The sequence below is a fragment of the Neopelma chrysocephalum genome, unplaced genomic scaffold (genome assembly GCF_003984885.1).
Source record: "Neopelma chrysocephalum unplaced genomic scaffold, ASM398488v2 Primary Assembly neopelma1_96821, whole genome shotgun sequence".
Classification (NCBI taxonomy): Eukaryota; Metazoa; Chordata; class Aves; order Passeriformes; family Pipridae; genus Neopelma; species Neopelma chrysocephalum.
The window spans coordinates 65,914-83,483 of NW_020925465.1; the positions used below are offsets into that span (position 1 = coordinate 65,914).

The 17,570-nt window shown below is 48.6% G+C and overlaps 1 protein-coding gene across 2 annotated transcripts in view; it reads right to left on the bottom strand.

Annotated features, from left to right (window-relative positions):
• TMOD1 (tropomodulin 1) overlaps positions 1-16,941 on the bottom strand; it is a 25,867-nt gene extending 8,926 nt beyond the window's left edge. The window contains exons 1-4 of one of the 2 annotated variants that reach the window (XM_027670261.1): positions 16,843-16,941; positions 7,584-7,747; positions 5,567-5,723; positions 2,081-2,200 (exon numbers count right to left, since the gene is read on the bottom strand). In XM_027670261.1, coding sequence (XP_027526062.1) covers positions 2,081-2,200; positions 5,567-5,723; positions 7,584-7,703 — 397 coding nt within the window. In that variant the 5' untranslated portion in view covers positions 7,704-7,747; positions 16,843-16,941. Of the gene's footprint in view, positions 1-2,080; positions 2,201-5,566; positions 5,724-7,583; positions 7,751-16,842 lie in introns of both variants that reach the window. The other variant, XM_027670263.1, reaches the window with a different exon arrangement.
• Positions 16,942-17,570: the final 629 nt, after the last annotated feature.

The following is a 17,570-nucleotide window of genomic DNA, read 5'->3' on the forward strand; positions in this document are numbered from 1 at the left end:
AACTGGATGGGTGTAACCCAAAACTGTGTATTCTATAGCCTTCCATGCCATTTCCCAGAAACTGTTTTCAATAGACTATTTACACCCTCTGCCCAGAGCAGCCTGACTCCTCAGGCTATAAACTAGGTGTTAAGAGGCCTGCGAGATAGGAGGGTGCCTCCCTGTTCCTCACACCCTTTGTGAAATTCCCTGCCCTGAGGAAAGTAATGGGCATTCCTGCCTGAACTGGAGAATATATAATCTTGGAGTCTTGGAACTTTTTTAACCACTCGTGGGATCCAGAGGAAGACTGCAGACCACCGCTCTCGACTGGACTGCAACCACCAGTTTTCAACCTGGTACAACCTGGTGCAACCTGCAACAGCACTCTCACCAACAGGTTTTCCCCTCTCCTTTTACTTTGGACTCAGGGGGCCCAAAGAACGCCACTCTGTTCATGCCCCAGGGTGCTGGGTTATACATTTGGGTTTTGTGGGTTAAAACCAATTGTTTGTCTGTATAATTGTACTTACTGTGTTATTTTATTAAATTGTTATTCTGACTTATAATTTCTCTTTTGAGTTGAGTTCATTTCCCCTGCTGGTTTACCTTTAAATTAGTACACAGGCTCAGCATCTTGGAGACACGCACACCCCCCAAAACACAGCTTATCTGAGCAATAAAATCTCTCCATCGGCCAGGAGCAGGAGTATCTGGACTGTAGAGAGAGGCAAGATCTGCTGTTATGACCACTCAGAGGCTTTGAGATTTAGAGTTTCTGCTGGTAGACAAAAGGGATCTGCTGTTTCAAAGTCTACTGCCTACTGTGTATTCTCCAAAGAAACTCAAGCAGAATGAAGGCATCCCATTTCTGTCTCTCTCAGCTGACCAAAGGCAAGGGAGCCCTTCCAGGACCACTTGGGAGCCACTCTCCTGGCCTTGCCAAGGAAGGGATCCAATACATCACAGCTGGCGATGATCCCTGCTAAACAGGCAGGAGCAAAATGAGCTCCTGCTAAATGAGCCCTGCTAAACAGGCAGGAGCAAGGCTGTCACTGTCAATATTGAGATTTCAGGACAGCTTGTATCACATCAGTACTTCTGCTGTCACTTCAAGTGGCAGCAATTGCAGAACAAGCTGCCCTGAACAGCATTTCCTTGGAAAACTAATTGCTGCACAGACACGGAGGACAGTGGATTTTATAAGATAAGGCTTTATGGGACTCTAGATAATAGTAAAAAAGCAAAGTCCAGAGATGCAATACTTGTAGCCAGGGTGCATATGTTGGAAATCTTAACGCAGAAACACATTTCTAAGCCGAAATATGGTATTGTGATGTACAAGACGTCTAGTTGGTGTACTTATTCTACAGACTTTCTTACGGACTTCTGGAAAGGAGGATACTTCTAGGGAGTATGGAAGTCTGAAATCAGAGACAAAAGTAGAAGAAAGAAGCCAGTATCCTTGAAATGTTCATTGACTGCTAGAGCAGCAGGGCACATGTGAGCTCCGTAAAACACCATGGGGTGTCCATATGCTCTTTTGGCTGAGGCATGTCCTATCCCAGTCACAGAGCTAAGTCCATGCTATGGGCTTCAGCAAGAGACAAATACTGTCATTTGACTGACTGACTGCACAAATCACGAGAAATGCATAGCTTTAAAAATGTGTTGAAAAAGCTCTTTAACAAATAGCAGTCCTGAGTGTCCAGCAAAAGACTTCTCTAACCTGACAGTTCCTTTAATAGGTCCCACAAGAAATCCACATTCTTGCTGCATCAGCTTGACTGTTTCCTAAGGTTTGATTTCAAGAAAGCATTGCTCTTGAAAGTATAATGAATGGCAGAGACAGAAGAAGATATCAAACAGCACGCACTGTTCCCTTGATAAATCCTTCTCCCTCCTCAGCTTTGGTCCATGCTCCTGATTAAATCACATGGGCTGAGAGTAACTCTTTTTAACAAAGAAATAAGTTCTCTGAACTGACAGCATTCAGATAAAAAGCAAAAAATACAATAGCTCCTTTCCCACAAATGAACAAATAAAAAAAACCCTAGTAGTTGAACTACTTGAACCCACAATTATTGTGAAACTATTTTACCAGCAATGTCACAGAGCTCTGCATCAGAGGCATTAGCAAGGGCTTCCTCCAGTTCCGGCTCCAGAGTCACACTTTCCAAAACAGGATCCATTGGCTTCTGCTTGGGGATCCAAGCTTTTCCTATAAATGCAAAGTGAGGTCACTCTCAGTATAGTTATAGCACCTATTTCACAGCTTGCTGTGCAGACACATTTCTATGGTGTGAGATTAGAACAGTGGAAAGGATAGAAGGGGCACAAGGACCTAGAGAAAAGTAAGAGAATATACTGAATCCCTTCCCAGCTTGGTCTGAGTCCTGCTGTGATGCGGACCAGGAGGCACCTGGAGACACCTCCAGCTGTAGAGCTGGGCCCTTTCACCAGCACAGCAGGCTGTGTCTACAGAAGCCCTGTAGTACTTTTGTACAGGATCGTGGCTGTTCACAGCATAGCACCCAAAGCCACACACAGCAGGGCCGTGCAGGACTTCAATTCTTTGGAGGCTGCACAAAAGGGGTGAAGGTTTCCAGCCCTCACATGGACAAAGAGAGGCCAGTGGCCCAGACACGACACTGTGCGGGATCAGTCCTGCCACCGAGACAGTTCCTGCTGCTAACCCCAAGTGCATGTTGGCAGGGCAGATGGCAAAAGAGGGTGGAAAGGAGGTGGTGGAGGGGTCTGGTAGCAGGCAGAGATGGCAGTTCAGTGAACACATGGGATGCAAGGAGGGGCAGGCTTGGGGCAGGTGGTTTAGCTCAACCTTGCTGCAAAGGGCGTGCCAGACGGAGACCTCTGTGCTTTATCTCCCAGGGCAGGAAAACGCCAAGGAACAGACCTTTTCCCTTTTGCAAAGGTGCAAATCAACAGGTCCAGCTGATAATGCAAAGTTGCCATCTCAGCTGCTTGCTCATGGCCTTTTCCTAAGCGGGGTGCCCAGAAGGACAAGAGGCTGTGTGGTGAGAGGTGCAGCTCCAGCCCAGCTCTGAATACAGTGGGTTCCCTGGCACTCCCCCATCCCATTTCCCATGGTGATCACCAGGCTAGCCATGACCCTTTCTCTGCTGGAGTTGGCTGCATCCCAGGCATGGGGCAGTGGATAGGGTTGGTGGCACTGCATGGCTGCTCCCAGCTCCGAACTACTCACACCACTAAAGGGCAGCGGATCCCTTCACAGAGGTGGAACGGGTCAGGTCTGAGATTTCACCCACCTGTGACTGCCCAAAAATAAAAAGAGAGGCTTGTGGTGTTTTAATACACCACAGTAGAGAACAGCCCGTTGGGTGAACCCAGGGCTGCTGAGATTCGAGTAGAAGGAGGAGGGCTCTCGGAGCATTTTGGAGCAGTCCCCTCCCCTAAAATAGTCCAGGATCACTTCAGAGATAGCAAGTGCAAAATGCTTGGCCTGGCATGCCAGCCAGGACTATTTTTGTCCCCTCTCTGAAACCAGAGTCAGCAGCACCAAAGGGGAGAACAAAGATCCTGCTGCTCAGACATGTGCAGAAACAGAAGGGGCTAAATTTAGCCTCAAGGAAGAAGCACCGGCACCTCGGGCTCCCCGGTACGAAATGGAGGCTGCCATAAGCAGCCTTTTGCACAACAGCTCATCTCCTGCCTGTGCTCTGCCACCCTGAGAGAGAGGGCAGGAATCTGCCTCCCAGGACACAGCTGCTCTCACAAAAATAGGCAGAGCGTCATGTGTGCCTGCAGAGCCAGGCATCTTCTGGGTACTCAGCAGCAAAATGTCTGCTCTGGCTTGGTGTGGAGATCTGGAACCCCTATCCCACAGGGTGCATGGCTTGGGAGACTGCACATACTGTCTGATCTGCGCAACATCAGCAGGGAACAGGAGAAACAGGGCAAATTTAATTCTGCTGTCATGCAGTAACTCCTTTCCTCACCTCAGTGTCAACAAAATTTCTGTGGTTTAATTCTAAGTTAATTTTAATTAACTGATAGTTAATCTCTAACTTTTAGAAAGTTCCATGTCTCAGCCATGCTTTGTTACGAGATTGAACTTTAAATTAAATGGTGAACGTAAACACAGTGTTTTATGTCATAATACAGCATGTATGAACAGCCCAACTCCTACTCTGTCCAGCAGCACGACCAGGGAGAGCACCTCCCATGGACAAACTAGTAAATCACCCTCCAAATGTGGTGATTTATTTACAGCTCTGTCACAGCTGTGAATATGTAATTTACCATCTCTGGCTCCCAGTCAATGTAAGTAGTGTCTTCCTCTCAACAGCGTGTTACAAGTGAAAATATGTTTAATGTATTTGAGATCACATCAGGCTGAAGTATGAGGAGTTCAGACCAGAAGCTGAAGACTCGAGATACCTGAAATACCTCTGTCCCCTGCAGAGCACTGCTTCTACCTGCTGGGCTAAGGCATGTCTGAAATTACCAAATCAGTCTTCCTGATTGCACTCAATTTACCCTTTTAATTTCTTTTTCTCAAGGAGTACTCTTTTTTTCTCTTCTCCTCTTTTTTTTTTCTAGTCTAAAAATACCACCTCAGGATTTATTAAATGAACAGATTTAACACAAGCTCTTCCTAAGAGAGCCATGTGAGTCTGTAAGGAGACCCCTTTGAGAAAGACCTCAGTTGGAGAACCTCCTCAATATGCCCACATTTTCATGCTCTTCTTTTTTTGACACAGGGCAACCATTAATGTGAACAGTGTCCAACCAGAGCATCTGCTGCAGAGGGATCATGGTACAGAGGGAGACACAACAGCAGAAGAGAGACACTGAGAAGCTTCTCAAACCCAGAGGCAAGGACTGACCGGCCCATGTCCCATGTCAGATGATATTCAGAGTGCTAATGGGAACAGGGAAGTTATTTGCACAATGGGTCATGTATGAGGAGAACAGGAAAAGATGCCAGAAGCAGAGGAAAGAGAAGAGGCAACCTTGCTCACAGGCCTCAGGGTCATGCAGAGCAGGAGTGCAGCAGCTGCTGTAGGGTATGGTGCAGGAAGACACAAACATGTGACCTGCAGGAGACTGGGAAATAAAGCTGCAGTTGTCAAGAGGTGATGGAGGTTAGAAGGGAACTGTTGGGACTCATCACAGCTGTGGAGACCTGTGGAGTTTCTGTATGATGGATGAGAAGCTCAGAGTGTTGGGATGGAGTGTGAAAGGAAACAGTGCAACATGGAGCACAGCATGCAGAGCTCACAGAAGGACAGGCCAGAGGAGGAGACAGAAGATGAAAGGATAAAAGATGATGTCTTCTCCAGAGCCTGATACAGCTGCAGTGGCATGGGGACAGAATGAGGCTGCACAGTGGTACAGCCTTCTGTCCAGTACTTAACAATATATCAGGTAGTATCCAAATCAGCAGGCACAGAGACCTCTTAAGCACGTCCCAGTTTATCAGGGGTTAGACAGCAGTGGTGTCAAAACGAAGTTTTAGCAATGGAGGTTAGACACAACCCTTCTCCTGTGCACCCACTGTGCCTTCATTGTGATGCACCCAGCATGGTGCAAAGGATGACCATACCTCTCTTTTCACCCGTGAAAGGAACCAAGTCTTCTCTGTCTTTAATGTCCTTTGCCTGCTTTTCTAGGTGGGCCATGAGTTCCTCCCTTTTGAAGGGGCCAGTTGGTGGCTTTTGCGTCTGATCCCGCTGCCGGAGCCCTGCCGGCAGCAATGCGTTCTAGACATGAAGGGGAGAAACACAGGTTATCCCTGCAGGGCACGATCCCCATTCATCAAACACTCTCCCCTCTCCGCTTCCCTCATTGCACTGCCTTTCTTCGACATTGCTGGATAATTTGCTTCTCCTTGTGTAAAAGGTTATCTCCATCCAGCCCCACTAATTCCCACATCATCCAAGACATGTGACGCTCCTTCCCTGCTCCAGTTTAAAATGCTGCCAAGTAGATGTTCTCTGCAACTGCAGCTCCGACCCTTTCCTCTGGAGGCTCTCAGCCATCTTCTCCCCCCTTAATGAGTCTGTTCAAGGGCCCACATGCCCCATGTGTCCCAACAAGAATCAGTTCAGTGAAATCTCATGGTTTCTCACAGAGCAGACCAGAGAGTCATGGTGGTCCCTTCTGCCTCTCACAATCCCTGAAAAACTGCAGGCAGGGTCTCACAGAGAAGGTCGCTCAGTTGCAGAACAAGACCCCTGTGAACCTCAGCCTGTTTTGAAGCTGCTTCCTTGTTATTCAGTCACATTAACCACCACGGCAAGTTGCTTTGTGCCTGACACATACGGCACGTAAACACCTGCTTATATTTAAATATAGAACAGCCTTAATGCAGTAAGACTATTCCCAGATTTGACACTAAGCATGTTCTTTAAAGCTTTACTGGATAGAAGTCAACATTTACTTTTTAAGACATTCAAGGTGATGTTGAACAACACACTGATTTTTCCATGCCCGCCTGATAAAAGTAGCTCATTACAATTTAAATCTGCTTCAGTGACAAGCCTGGGAAGGAAAATTACTAACAAGGGGCAATTAGACCCAGGCAGCCTTGGAGGGCAACAGAGGAGAACTGTGTGAATGCCCAAGCAGGGAGGAATAGGAGACAGCTTTCTTCCTCAGGCTTCATGCTGTGAAAGGTAAGCATGCGATCTTCAGGCTTAAACTTCTGCACTCAGAGTACACCTGTACTGACAGACGTCCGCAATTGTTTTACCCTTCTGCATCTTTCACAGAATGCTGCCTGCCTCTGTGTCTGCTGGGGCAGCTGGAACTGAGGCAGCCCATCAGCCCAGACACTTAATCCTGGGAGCTAGCTTACCACCTCTTAAATACTTTCCTATGTTGCAATTAAAAATACTGATGATGCAATCTACGCCTCTCATCATTTACTCCAGAAACACTAACTGCATGTTACAGGAACAATTTCTCACTTGGCAGTGCCCAAACTCATCATGTAACATTGCCATAACCCAGAGGCCTGCCAGTTGGCTCCGCACATCCCCTGCTAGGGCCATGGGACAATGCTGCCTCCAAAAACCTTTCACCGGCTTGGCACCAGCGGACCCCATGTTTGCATACATGTAGCTCCTGCTGATGTTGGGAGGCTGCTAAAAATAAATTGTCCCACATTGCAAAACTCTGGGATTTGGCTTTCTGCCTAAATGGAGGAAAATACAGACCATCTGAAGTTTGTTACAAAAACCCCAAAACACAACAATCCATAAAGCATTCCCTCCAAGGTGGCCTGATCAGAAACAGAGATCCGTTTTCTGCAGGTTTACTGCCCTGCACCAGCACTGGCTCATACTGGTGCTACAAATCACAGTGCCCGTCACATCTGAGCACGCACACTGGGGAAAGAGCAGGAAAGCAAAAACAAAGACACACATCTAGACTGTGCTTGCAATGGCAAAAATTTCTTCTGCTCACCTGCAGTCAGTCTCTTCCACTCTTGCACTGAGTACCAAGAATCCTAAAGGATCTGGAAAGGATCCCACTGAAATAGACATTACTAATGCAGCCCTTTCCCCCCCAACTACAGAGATTTATCACCTAGAGAATCTTGTTCAAAAGTTACTTACATCAGGATCCAGCTCTTCCAGTTCATTCTCTAACTTCCTGAGCTCCTCCTCTGTCAGAGCTCCAAGGATCTTGTCTTCATCTAGGTCTCGGTATTTTTCTAGCTCCTTTCTGTAGGACATCTTAGAGGAGTCTTGTGGATCTCACTTTTATGCTGAACTAGAACCTGAAATGAAAACAAGAAGCGTTAACACTGAACACGTGAAACATGACACTGTAGCCTGTCTGGCTGGGGAACACTGAACACCCCAGAGCTGCAGAAGATTTATGCTTAAAGTACAGTTGATTTCTAAGACAGGCCAGATTGCTTAGGGCTCCCCACCCGTATCCTACAAGCACTTAACAGCCCATGGTGATGAGAGTGGCACAACTGCCGGCAGCTCATTGCCCCATTCATGGACTTATGGGGCAGCACAGAGGAAGAACTTTTGTACAGGGCCCTGGCTAGAGATGTTTTCCTGCAAGCAATGCTATATGTTAATGAAGCGTCCTAGGCATTTATTTCCCTGAGGGACAATAAACCAGAAACCGTCAACAAACCAGAAGTCTGCTGGTCTCATGTCCTTACGAGCCCCCAGTAACACCTCCCTGCACTTGGCACTCCAGATAGCATTGTCACCAGATGGGAAAACAGATTTGTAGCACCACTGAGTACCTCTGAGCCCTGCAAACCTCCATGAGGCTACAGTGCACAGAACTTCTGCCCGTGTTTTAAAGCCACAAGGAGATCAGGAAGTATTATCCACACATGTCCAGGAGGCTGCCAGTTAAACGTGCTGTTTAGTGACCCACCTTCCCTGAGACAACACATTTGAACAGCTGCTGGCTAAGCAGATGACCTGTTTGCTACTGCACGTTCCAAACCAACCCTGCAAGAAGAGAACTGTGACTAACGTGCTGAATGGCCTACGTGGATAATCCCTGCTGACCCACAAGTTTGGCCCACATCTCCCAATACAAAATGCCATACACAGTCACACACATGTAACCGGACCTCTGCAAGCAAAAGGACTGCAGAGGACCTTCTACAAAGGTCACTGTGTTTAACATGTGCAGGTGGGTCAGAAACACACTCGGTACAACACACAAAAGTGTATCCAACTCTGCTCTTTTGCTGACAGTCTCCTTCTGTTCCATAGTACTGTCTGTACATTTACATTTTTTTCGCTCAGTTTTTGTGGAGAAAAAATGAACTCTAGATAATTTAAAATTACTTTTCCCAAAGTTTTTCTGTTCTCTTGAATGACATTCACATTAAAATAACAGTAAGACCTGTGCATTTTTCAAGGAGTCAAACATCTTTCAAGTTTCTATAAGTGGGCTCTTTTCAGCTCAGTGGAGCATCAGAGCCCTACTCCAAGTCTCATCTCTCAAGCTTTGCTTGTTCTCTCAGGATAGATTACGCTCTTATGAGTTTCCTTATACAAGTTGCAACACAGTTGCTGTTCTAGACAGGAAAATTATCTTTAGCTTGGTCACAAAAGGGCACAGCAACACACATATTCTCGCTCAACAGCAAGCCCTTAAATTTAGAGCTGTCATTTGGTCAGACGTTTGGTTTCCCACTGGTGTGATGGCAATTCCTGCATCACTTGCATTCCTGCCACTCGCCACTTAGGAGGTGAAGCATCAGGAGATGGTGCCTCCTGGATGAGAGAAATAGCCCCTGAAGCTCCCAGAGCTGGGAGCTGAGAGGGTGAAACCCAGCTTTTCATTGGGCTGGTTTGCTCCATGCAGTGACCATCAGCCTGTGGGCACCAGAGTCCAGGGCAGCAGGAGGGTGAAGGAGGAAGCACAGGTGATGGGACTCCACGGGTTTGGCTAAATGAGGCAGTGGGGACCCCCACATGTCTGTGCTTTACCAATGCCCTAGAGCAGTCAGTGCAAGGCTCCTTGAGCAGTGAGAGTGGCATGCAGCAGCTGTGCAACCACACACCAGTCAGCCCAGGAGCCACATCCAGCAGCTCATCCCCTGCAAGACTGCCCTTCCTGCTGGCATAGAGAAGGGCAGAGCCTTTATTGCAGTTACCCATGAACACTGATGCAGGAGATCCTAGAAAAGCAGCCTGGATTTGGATCTGGAGTTGTGCTGCGCCGCTGCAACCTTGGACTGAAGTGCATGAACCACAGCTAATCTGCATTTCATGTGTGATTTTTAGTTTTGACCATTTCGCTGTGGAAGGAGCTGGAGCTAGGAGCAGGCAGGAAGGTAGAGGATAATCCACCCCAGGCTGCTAAATTTCCTGTAATGGCTTAAAATACCTACACCTGCCATGCACATGGCAATCTCTGTCTTGGCTACGTGAGCACAACTACTCCCAGAGGCAGCTGCAGTCCCTTCCCAGCAATCCAGGGTAGTCTGCAAGCATGGCTTATCTGGGACCAGAGTGCAGCCCCCACGGGGCTGACCTTGTTGTCTCGCACCAGAAGGACAGAGATGTCAGCGCCGAGAGGCGAAAGGCAGGACAGACGGCGGATGTCAGTGCACACAGGCAACACTTCTGGAAAACGCTTCAGGTTTCAAAGCATCTTGCAGAGATATGAAGCCGGGGCTGCATATAGCAAAGGCCCTGAGGGTTCAGGACAGGTGCAGAGCCTGCTGAAACACAGCTGAAATCCCCGTGGGGAGAATTTCGTTTGCCATCTACCCCAACAGAGCTGCCGGGAGGGGACAGTGCCCTCACAGTCTTGCTGGTGCAGCCGGATGGTGCTGGCACCTCGCACAGCTCCTGCAGAAAGCCCATCAGGAACGCTGCTTGACGGGAGCACTAGCCCTGCCCGTGGCAGCAGGACATTCTGTACTGCTCCCCTGCCTGTTGAATGAGCTGTTCAGCATTGTGTCCTCCAGCACAGCCTCCAGGACCAGTATGTTCGCTGGCTCTTCCTTATCTCTACCTCCCAGCCCTCTTCTACCCTATCTTGCTAATGAGTGCTGGGAGAAAAAGCAAAAGAGCCGTTCTGCTGTAAATGGCAAGAGGGCTTTGCACTGCCAAAAATAAGAAAGCAGGTAAATTCTGCCTAAGCACAACTGTTTTAGTTTACACAGCGTACTGAATCAACCACTGCCACAAACAGCTCTCCCTGACCTGTGCTAGGGTACAAGCACAGCTTAACACAAGTTCTGCCCCCAACTGAGCTCAAACAAATGAACAAGATCCTCCAGCACAACTGCAGTGTTATATTAAAATTTTAAATCCACAAACTGCTAAACATTTAGGGAAGAGTTAACCATAATTCACCATAAATCTCCGTCAAATCTATTTGCAATGCTCAAATAAAATGGTAGCTCTGTTTTTTTGTTATTTTTCATTAAACCTACCACTTTTCATTCAATCAACTAAGGAGGCATCACAAAAGAACAGAAACCGTACAGGACCGACACTATTACAATTTAAAGACCTCAAAACATTAAAATTCACATAGACTACCAAGATAGCAAGATGTCATGAATATAGGAAAACAAAACAAAACAAAGGCAACATTTATGATTATGAGGGGGATGGAATAGTTTCTCTCTGAAGGGTCCAAATCTGCTGAACAAATACACGGATGCTGAAAACAAGCAAAAATGAAAAGCATCCTGTACAATACTGGAAATAATTACTGAACCACCACCAAAAGGCAGAGAATGGGAATCCTGCGTACTCTGGCCCATGAGAGAGCCACTACTGAAAAAACTAACATCCCTGCCTTAGACAACTCTCAAATCTACTGCAAAACTTTTCCTGTGTGCTGAAGTTTGAAAAGAGACCAAGGGGTTTTTTGTTTTTTGGCATAAAGAGGTGGCCAAATGTCACCAACTTGGATATTGGTGATTGGAAAAACTTCCAAGTTTGAAGGCAGAGGTCTATTCAGGATAAAAACTGTTTTTAAGCAGTAATGGAAGCAGGAATTAACCTTGTGGCTTGAGAACAATTCCTATTTGACTCACAGAGGATTTTGATTTACGAGGGGTTTTTTAATAGCTTAAGTATAAACGTGAGTCAAAGTTCAGAGCTATTATTTCTGCAATTTAAAAATAACAAACCAATGTCAACCAACCCCTCTGCACTTGCTGCAATTTCTCTTCTTTTCTTTGATTTGTAGCATAACTTTAAAGACAAATGCCAGAGTTTTGTTGGGTTTTTTGTTTTGTTTTGGGGTTTTTTGAGGAACTATACATAGCTCAAGTGACCATTTCCTATAAACTCAACAGAAATTAAGTACTTTCTGTGCATACACTTAGACCTCAATGAATCACCCAGGTGTAGATCCAAGACTCACGCTGTGCAGATGAGAGGAGCAAATCACCTCCAGCTGGTTCCTAAATGAAAACTGTGTTTTCATGTGGTCTATCAGTCCTCTGGGAAACCTTAAAGCCATTAGCTAACCCTCAATGAAATCTCATGCAGGACCCAAACCCTAATTTATTGTCAAGCTGCATGTGTGCAAAGGGTCTGTCAGCCTGGAGTTCTCCTTTGGATGACAGTCAAGGAATGAAGAAGAGTTGGGGCATTTTCAGGGAGGTCTAAGGGAAAACAAGGGATACCAGAAGCACTTGGAGAAGGGGTAGCTGTAACATGTGGTAGAGCTGGGGCAGACACAGTAGGGATGAAGGACAAAAAAGTCTCTGCTGACTCTGCTGCTCATGGGACAACTTTCAAACCCCGAGCTTGCATCCCAGCACAACTGGGTGCTGGTGTGCAAGAACCTGACTCCATAGCCACCCTGATATTTGAGTCACTGAGCAACCCAACATCACCAGTTCCTTGGAGTTTCAAGAACTGACCAACAAATTATGGCCAGATCCAGTAGCAAGAGAGGAAAAGATGAATATCAGCTTCTACTGAGACCACACCTAAAAACATGAATCTATGTGAATTTTGCAAAACCCAGGAGGAGATCAGAGCAGAGCAGAGGAGGAGCTGGATCCATCCCTAGTGTCAAAACACAGCTGTACACAATCACAGTCTTGACCACTGAGTTCTTGCTATCACCAGTTACCCTGCTCATGAGGGATGTCAGTGCAGTTGTGCTGCTACAGGAATGGTCTCCTTCTAACACACAAGTACAAACATCACACCTGGACCCCACAGTCCCTTCTCTGGTAGACATAACCGGAGCCTAGTAGTGGCCTTACAAGTGATCACCTGAGATACAGGCATTCAGAAGTTTACCCCATTTCAAATGAATATTGTTTTCCCTAAGAGTCAAGTCTTTGGCTTGGACAAATCAAAGGAAGGTAAATATCTAAAGCCAGGCCTTTAAGGGAATGGTCTCCTGCACATTTTTTTGTAGATTCTTTTTTAGGCAGATCTCATTTTCTCAGAGAGAGAGGAAAACATCTTTTTAACAAGCCATAAACACAGACCCAGGCTGCATCATCAAGTGTTTTTGGCCTGCTGGGGCTCTGCATCACCACCTTGAATGCACAAGATGTTGAAACCTCTTGTTAGAGCTACACAAGACTTCCTATGGACTCTGCACTGGACTTGCAGTCCAAGCTGCATTAGAAAATGTCTAGCCAGGAAATCCACATAGGTGGGTATTCCCCTCTGCTTAGGTCCACTGAGACTGCAGCTGGATGCTGCGCCCAATTCGACGTCCCCTAGTAGAAGACAGGTCTTCCCAAGCTGCAGAGAGTCCAATACAGAGCCATCAGAACGGGCAGGAGGCTGGAACATGTAAGCTGTGAGGAGAAATAAAGGGAACTGGACTTTTTCAGCATGGAGAGGGGAATGCTGCAGAGGGATGTAATTGCAGTCAGTCGGTCATGCGCTGCCTGAAGGGAAAGGGTTTCTAAAGACAAAACCAGGCTTTCCTTAGAGGTGCACAGAAGGGGCAACAGAAATAGGCTGAGGCAAGGGGAAGCCTCCTTGATGGAGAAGTGGTACAGCCCTTGGATGGGGATCAGAGACGTGGTGGAATCTCCATCCTTGGGTATACAATGCTCAACTAGTCAAGGCCCTGGGGAAACTGATCTAGTTATGGGGTTAGGCCTGCTCAGAGGAGAACACTGGACAAGGAACTTCCAGAGGTCCCTTCCCAATCAAACTTTCTCTGACTTGGTCTCTAAAGAATGCACAGGTATGTCCAACTGTCCAGGTTCCTCCTCTGAATGCCAGGAGGTTACACAGGATGGGAACTGGGCTGAAAGCTGACCCCCTGCATTTCACAACAACTTGTTTTCTGCACTCATCAGTTTGAATTCTGATTCTAGTTCAACACAAGAGGGAAGAGGGTTTAGTTGCCTTTCCCCTGAAACAGTTAAACCACTACTAGTTCCAACACGACTGAAATTCTCCTTGCTCCTGCACCACGACAGTGAGTCACTCAGCCTCCAGGAGACCATCATAGTACCTTGTTTTGCAGCTTTCTCACACTGAGAGCCCTTGTGCAGCTTGTGGAGTAGCCAAGCATCATCTGGAACAGTTCTCAATAAAACAGAGCATACAAGACAGTTGATGTCCCCAGCCCCTGCTCAGCAAGCAATACCCATCAGGCGTATCTTCATCTCTTAGTCTTTCCAGGGCAGAGCTGGCAGTGCTAGCACATTCATGCCCTGGGTGAGGAGAGTGAACAGAGAAAAGACGGGGTATTCCAGATGGTGAGAAGCTCCGTCTCATCAGAGTCAGAAAGCACAGCTCATCATACACTCTCATTGCTTCAGGCAAGCCAGCTATCAACTAGAAAGACTGAGGCCTCAACCTCCTGGCAAAAAGCTCATGCCTAAGCAAATCCAACAGGGAATCTGCTGTCCCTTCAGGAAACTCAAACTTCCCCAAGGAAAGTCTAGATATCCTCTGGTTTGATAAAAATCTCCCAACCAGCAGCTGTAAACCTGACACCCTGAAATTCATATTTGAAGGGAAACATCTGGAAGAAGGCATTTTGGATCTATTAAAGTACACCATAACTTCTGCCTCTGTCAGTGACATGCCAGCCACGCAGAACAAATGACGCGATTTGGAGTCATCCTCACTGCCCAGAACCTGCAGCAATGAAGTTCAATAGGCCATAGACAAGACTTACTAATGATGCCACATCATTCCAATAGGTATCCTCATGCCAGAGCTGCCATTCCCACCCTTGCACATGACAGCTCCACAGCAAACAGCTTGTTGTCTGACGTCATGCACACACTAGGGAAGGCTCCCTGTGCTCAACCAAAGTGACCTCTCCCTTTATCCACTGGTGCTGAGAAAAGTCTCATGCTGTTTGCCCTCTCCTGGGTCTTCCGCTCAGCTCACCCAGGTCCTAACCTGATATTCAAAAAATGTCTGTATCTCCTGGCCCTCCTCTTACCAACACTCCTGCAGCTTGCAAGCCACGCCACTCAGTACTTGCTCTTACCAAGAGGTCTTTCTCACCAGCAAATAGCCTGGATGTTTGGTGACCAGGCCAAGACCTGCTAAAGCCCCAGCACAAAGCATCCCAGCTGAATCTCCCCCACTTTGCATATTTTAAAGGTACACGCTTGTAAGCACAGTTATGTGTTCTCCTATTTGGAGAGAGGTTCTCTCATGCACCTGGCATGCGCTTAGTTGCCTAATTTCTAATCCCTGTGAAAAGTGCGTGGGCACACTTAAGTCATTACTGACACCGAGCACTCAGTTCCTGCTCTGTAACTTGAACCTTTCACTTGGAAACTTCGCAGCCAGCACAATCTCCTCTGAAAAGGGATCCTGGGTTTCTTGCCTGAGTTTCTGCTAGTCCTCAAATGGATACCCCTGTTCCTCTGGCAGGGGACCCAATGGGTGTAATGCCTTGCACTGAGCAGTGCCTTGGATCCTTTGATAGACAATGGCCATGCCAGACTGCCAGGCACAAAGCACAGCAAGCTGGTGTGTTAGCAGTAACGCACCTGTGTCTGCATGTCCCGATCCCACCCCACTGCTAGTGTGGCTGAAGCAGAGGGAATGGAAGCGAAATGTCCCATCGTTGGTGCAGCCAGTAAGCCTTGGATAGGTTGATGCCCAATGAATACCATAGCAAAATGAGAATTCCGTAGCAAAAAAAGATTTCCAGTAGAAATGAGTGTGTGGTGTACACTGTGCAACAAATCTAAATGAGGCACTTAACAGAGGTGAGACCATCACACAATCCTCCAAGGCCTGCAGAAATGAAGATACCCCCTCCAGCTGGGAGAGCTACTAAAATGCACAGTGCTTGAATGGGGCAGAATTCTGGGGAAGCACCACTTCAGCCTTGCTTCTGTGTTTCTTCCCAGGTTGAAGCCAGTAGGGATTTTATGTACACTTAAAAACAACCTCAGCCACGTGGCTGAGCACCCTTCTGGCTCAAGGCCCAATACCCACGGAAAGATGTAACACGAGCAGAGGACCTCCACATAAGGGTGGAGCAGCTGGCCTAGAAGGGAGGCAGAGGGCAATCGATTCTGTCCAACAAACCATCCATGACCATTTCAAAAGCAGAAGCAGATAGATGAGCACATCAGGATGGCACATCAGTGGGGAGAGAAGCTGTGTCTATCAGAGTGAAGAAATGTTAACTTTGGGATCAGCAGCGCCTTTCAATCAAAGCAGACGAAGTACAGCCACGGAAAACATGGCTATTTGAAGCCGGACAAAGTCTGGCCATGGAAAATACACCACAAGGACTCAAGGAGTCTTTCCTCCTGCTGATTTCTACTTTTCCCTTACAAAAGCAGCACAGCTTTCTATTGATCCATTATCTGGAAAATAATTTCCTAGAAGAGCTCCCAGGACTACAAACGCAACAGCAGTAAGAAAGAACTCAGTGCCCTTTGCAACCCGCTCAGCGTGATGCAGGGCCCTCTCTTCCCTCCCCGCTCCAGCACCCCCGATCCCCGCCGGGTTCTGCCGCGGACACGCGTGAGCGCTCCCAGTTGCCATCCATCCCAGCCCGACGCCTCCCGCCGCGGGCTCCCGGCTGCCCCTGCCGAGGGGCACAGCCACCCTCATCCCGGGGACTCCGGCTGCCGCAGCTCCCGCAGCTCCCGCCGCCGGCTCTGCGCATCCCGGCGCAGCGCACCCGACTCCGGGCACGGCTCCCGGCAGGCAGGCAAGTGTGCTGGCAGGCAGGCAGGAGAGGCAGAGGGACATGCACGCATGGAAGGAGGCAGGCAGGGAGAGAGGGAGGGAGGCCCAACACCCAGGCAGTCCCCCCTGTCCGGCGTAATTAGGGAGGCAGCGGCCGCTATTTGTGCCGAGCTGGTGCCGCCCGGTGCTGGACAAACATTCTGCCCAGATATGGGTCGCGCCGGGCCGGGCCCACCACGCCGCCGCAGGCTTACCGCACCTGTGAGCCGAGCCGAGCCGAGCCGAGCTGAGCTGAGCCGAGCCGAGCTGAGCCGAGCCGAGCTGAGCTGAGCCCGGGCGGCGCGTCCTTGCCCGCGCCGGCTCCGCCGCTGCCGGGGGCGGGGGTCCAGCCCCGGCCGCGGCCCCGGCCCGGCCGTCACTCAGCGGGGCCGGCCCCGCCGCCCCTCCCGGCCGAGAACAGCTGCGCCCGGCTCAGCCCCCGCCCCGGGTCGGCGTTGGGTTGGTCCTTACCCTCCGCCCGCACCTGGGGTGGCAAACGCGCACCGTCCATCCCCGGGGCAGCGTGGGCGCTGCAGAGGGCGGCAGCAAGGGCAGCGTTTGCTTCCAAAGGGGTTTTCCTGCTTTTTAACGATTCAGATACGCTGAAGGAGCCCGCCTTGTGTCCCATGGCAACTTCCTTCACAGTGCGGAGCCAAACACCTCGGCAAATCGCCTTTTGGGAAACCCCACAAGATGTGCACGCATCTTCACGGGGATCCAGGCCACTGTAAAGTACCCTGAGACTACGCCTGGAAAAACTCCTTCCCGGGATGAGTGCTGCAGCACTGGGACAGGGGGCGCAGGGGACTCTCAAGGCTCAGCCAGACCAAGTCACAGCCACTCAGGCCTCTAGCAGGATGGCACCACTACCAGCACTGCAGGGAACCTGTGGCTGCAAGCATGGGCACTTTATAAAAGCCACTTCCCCACAAACACCATCTGTATCAA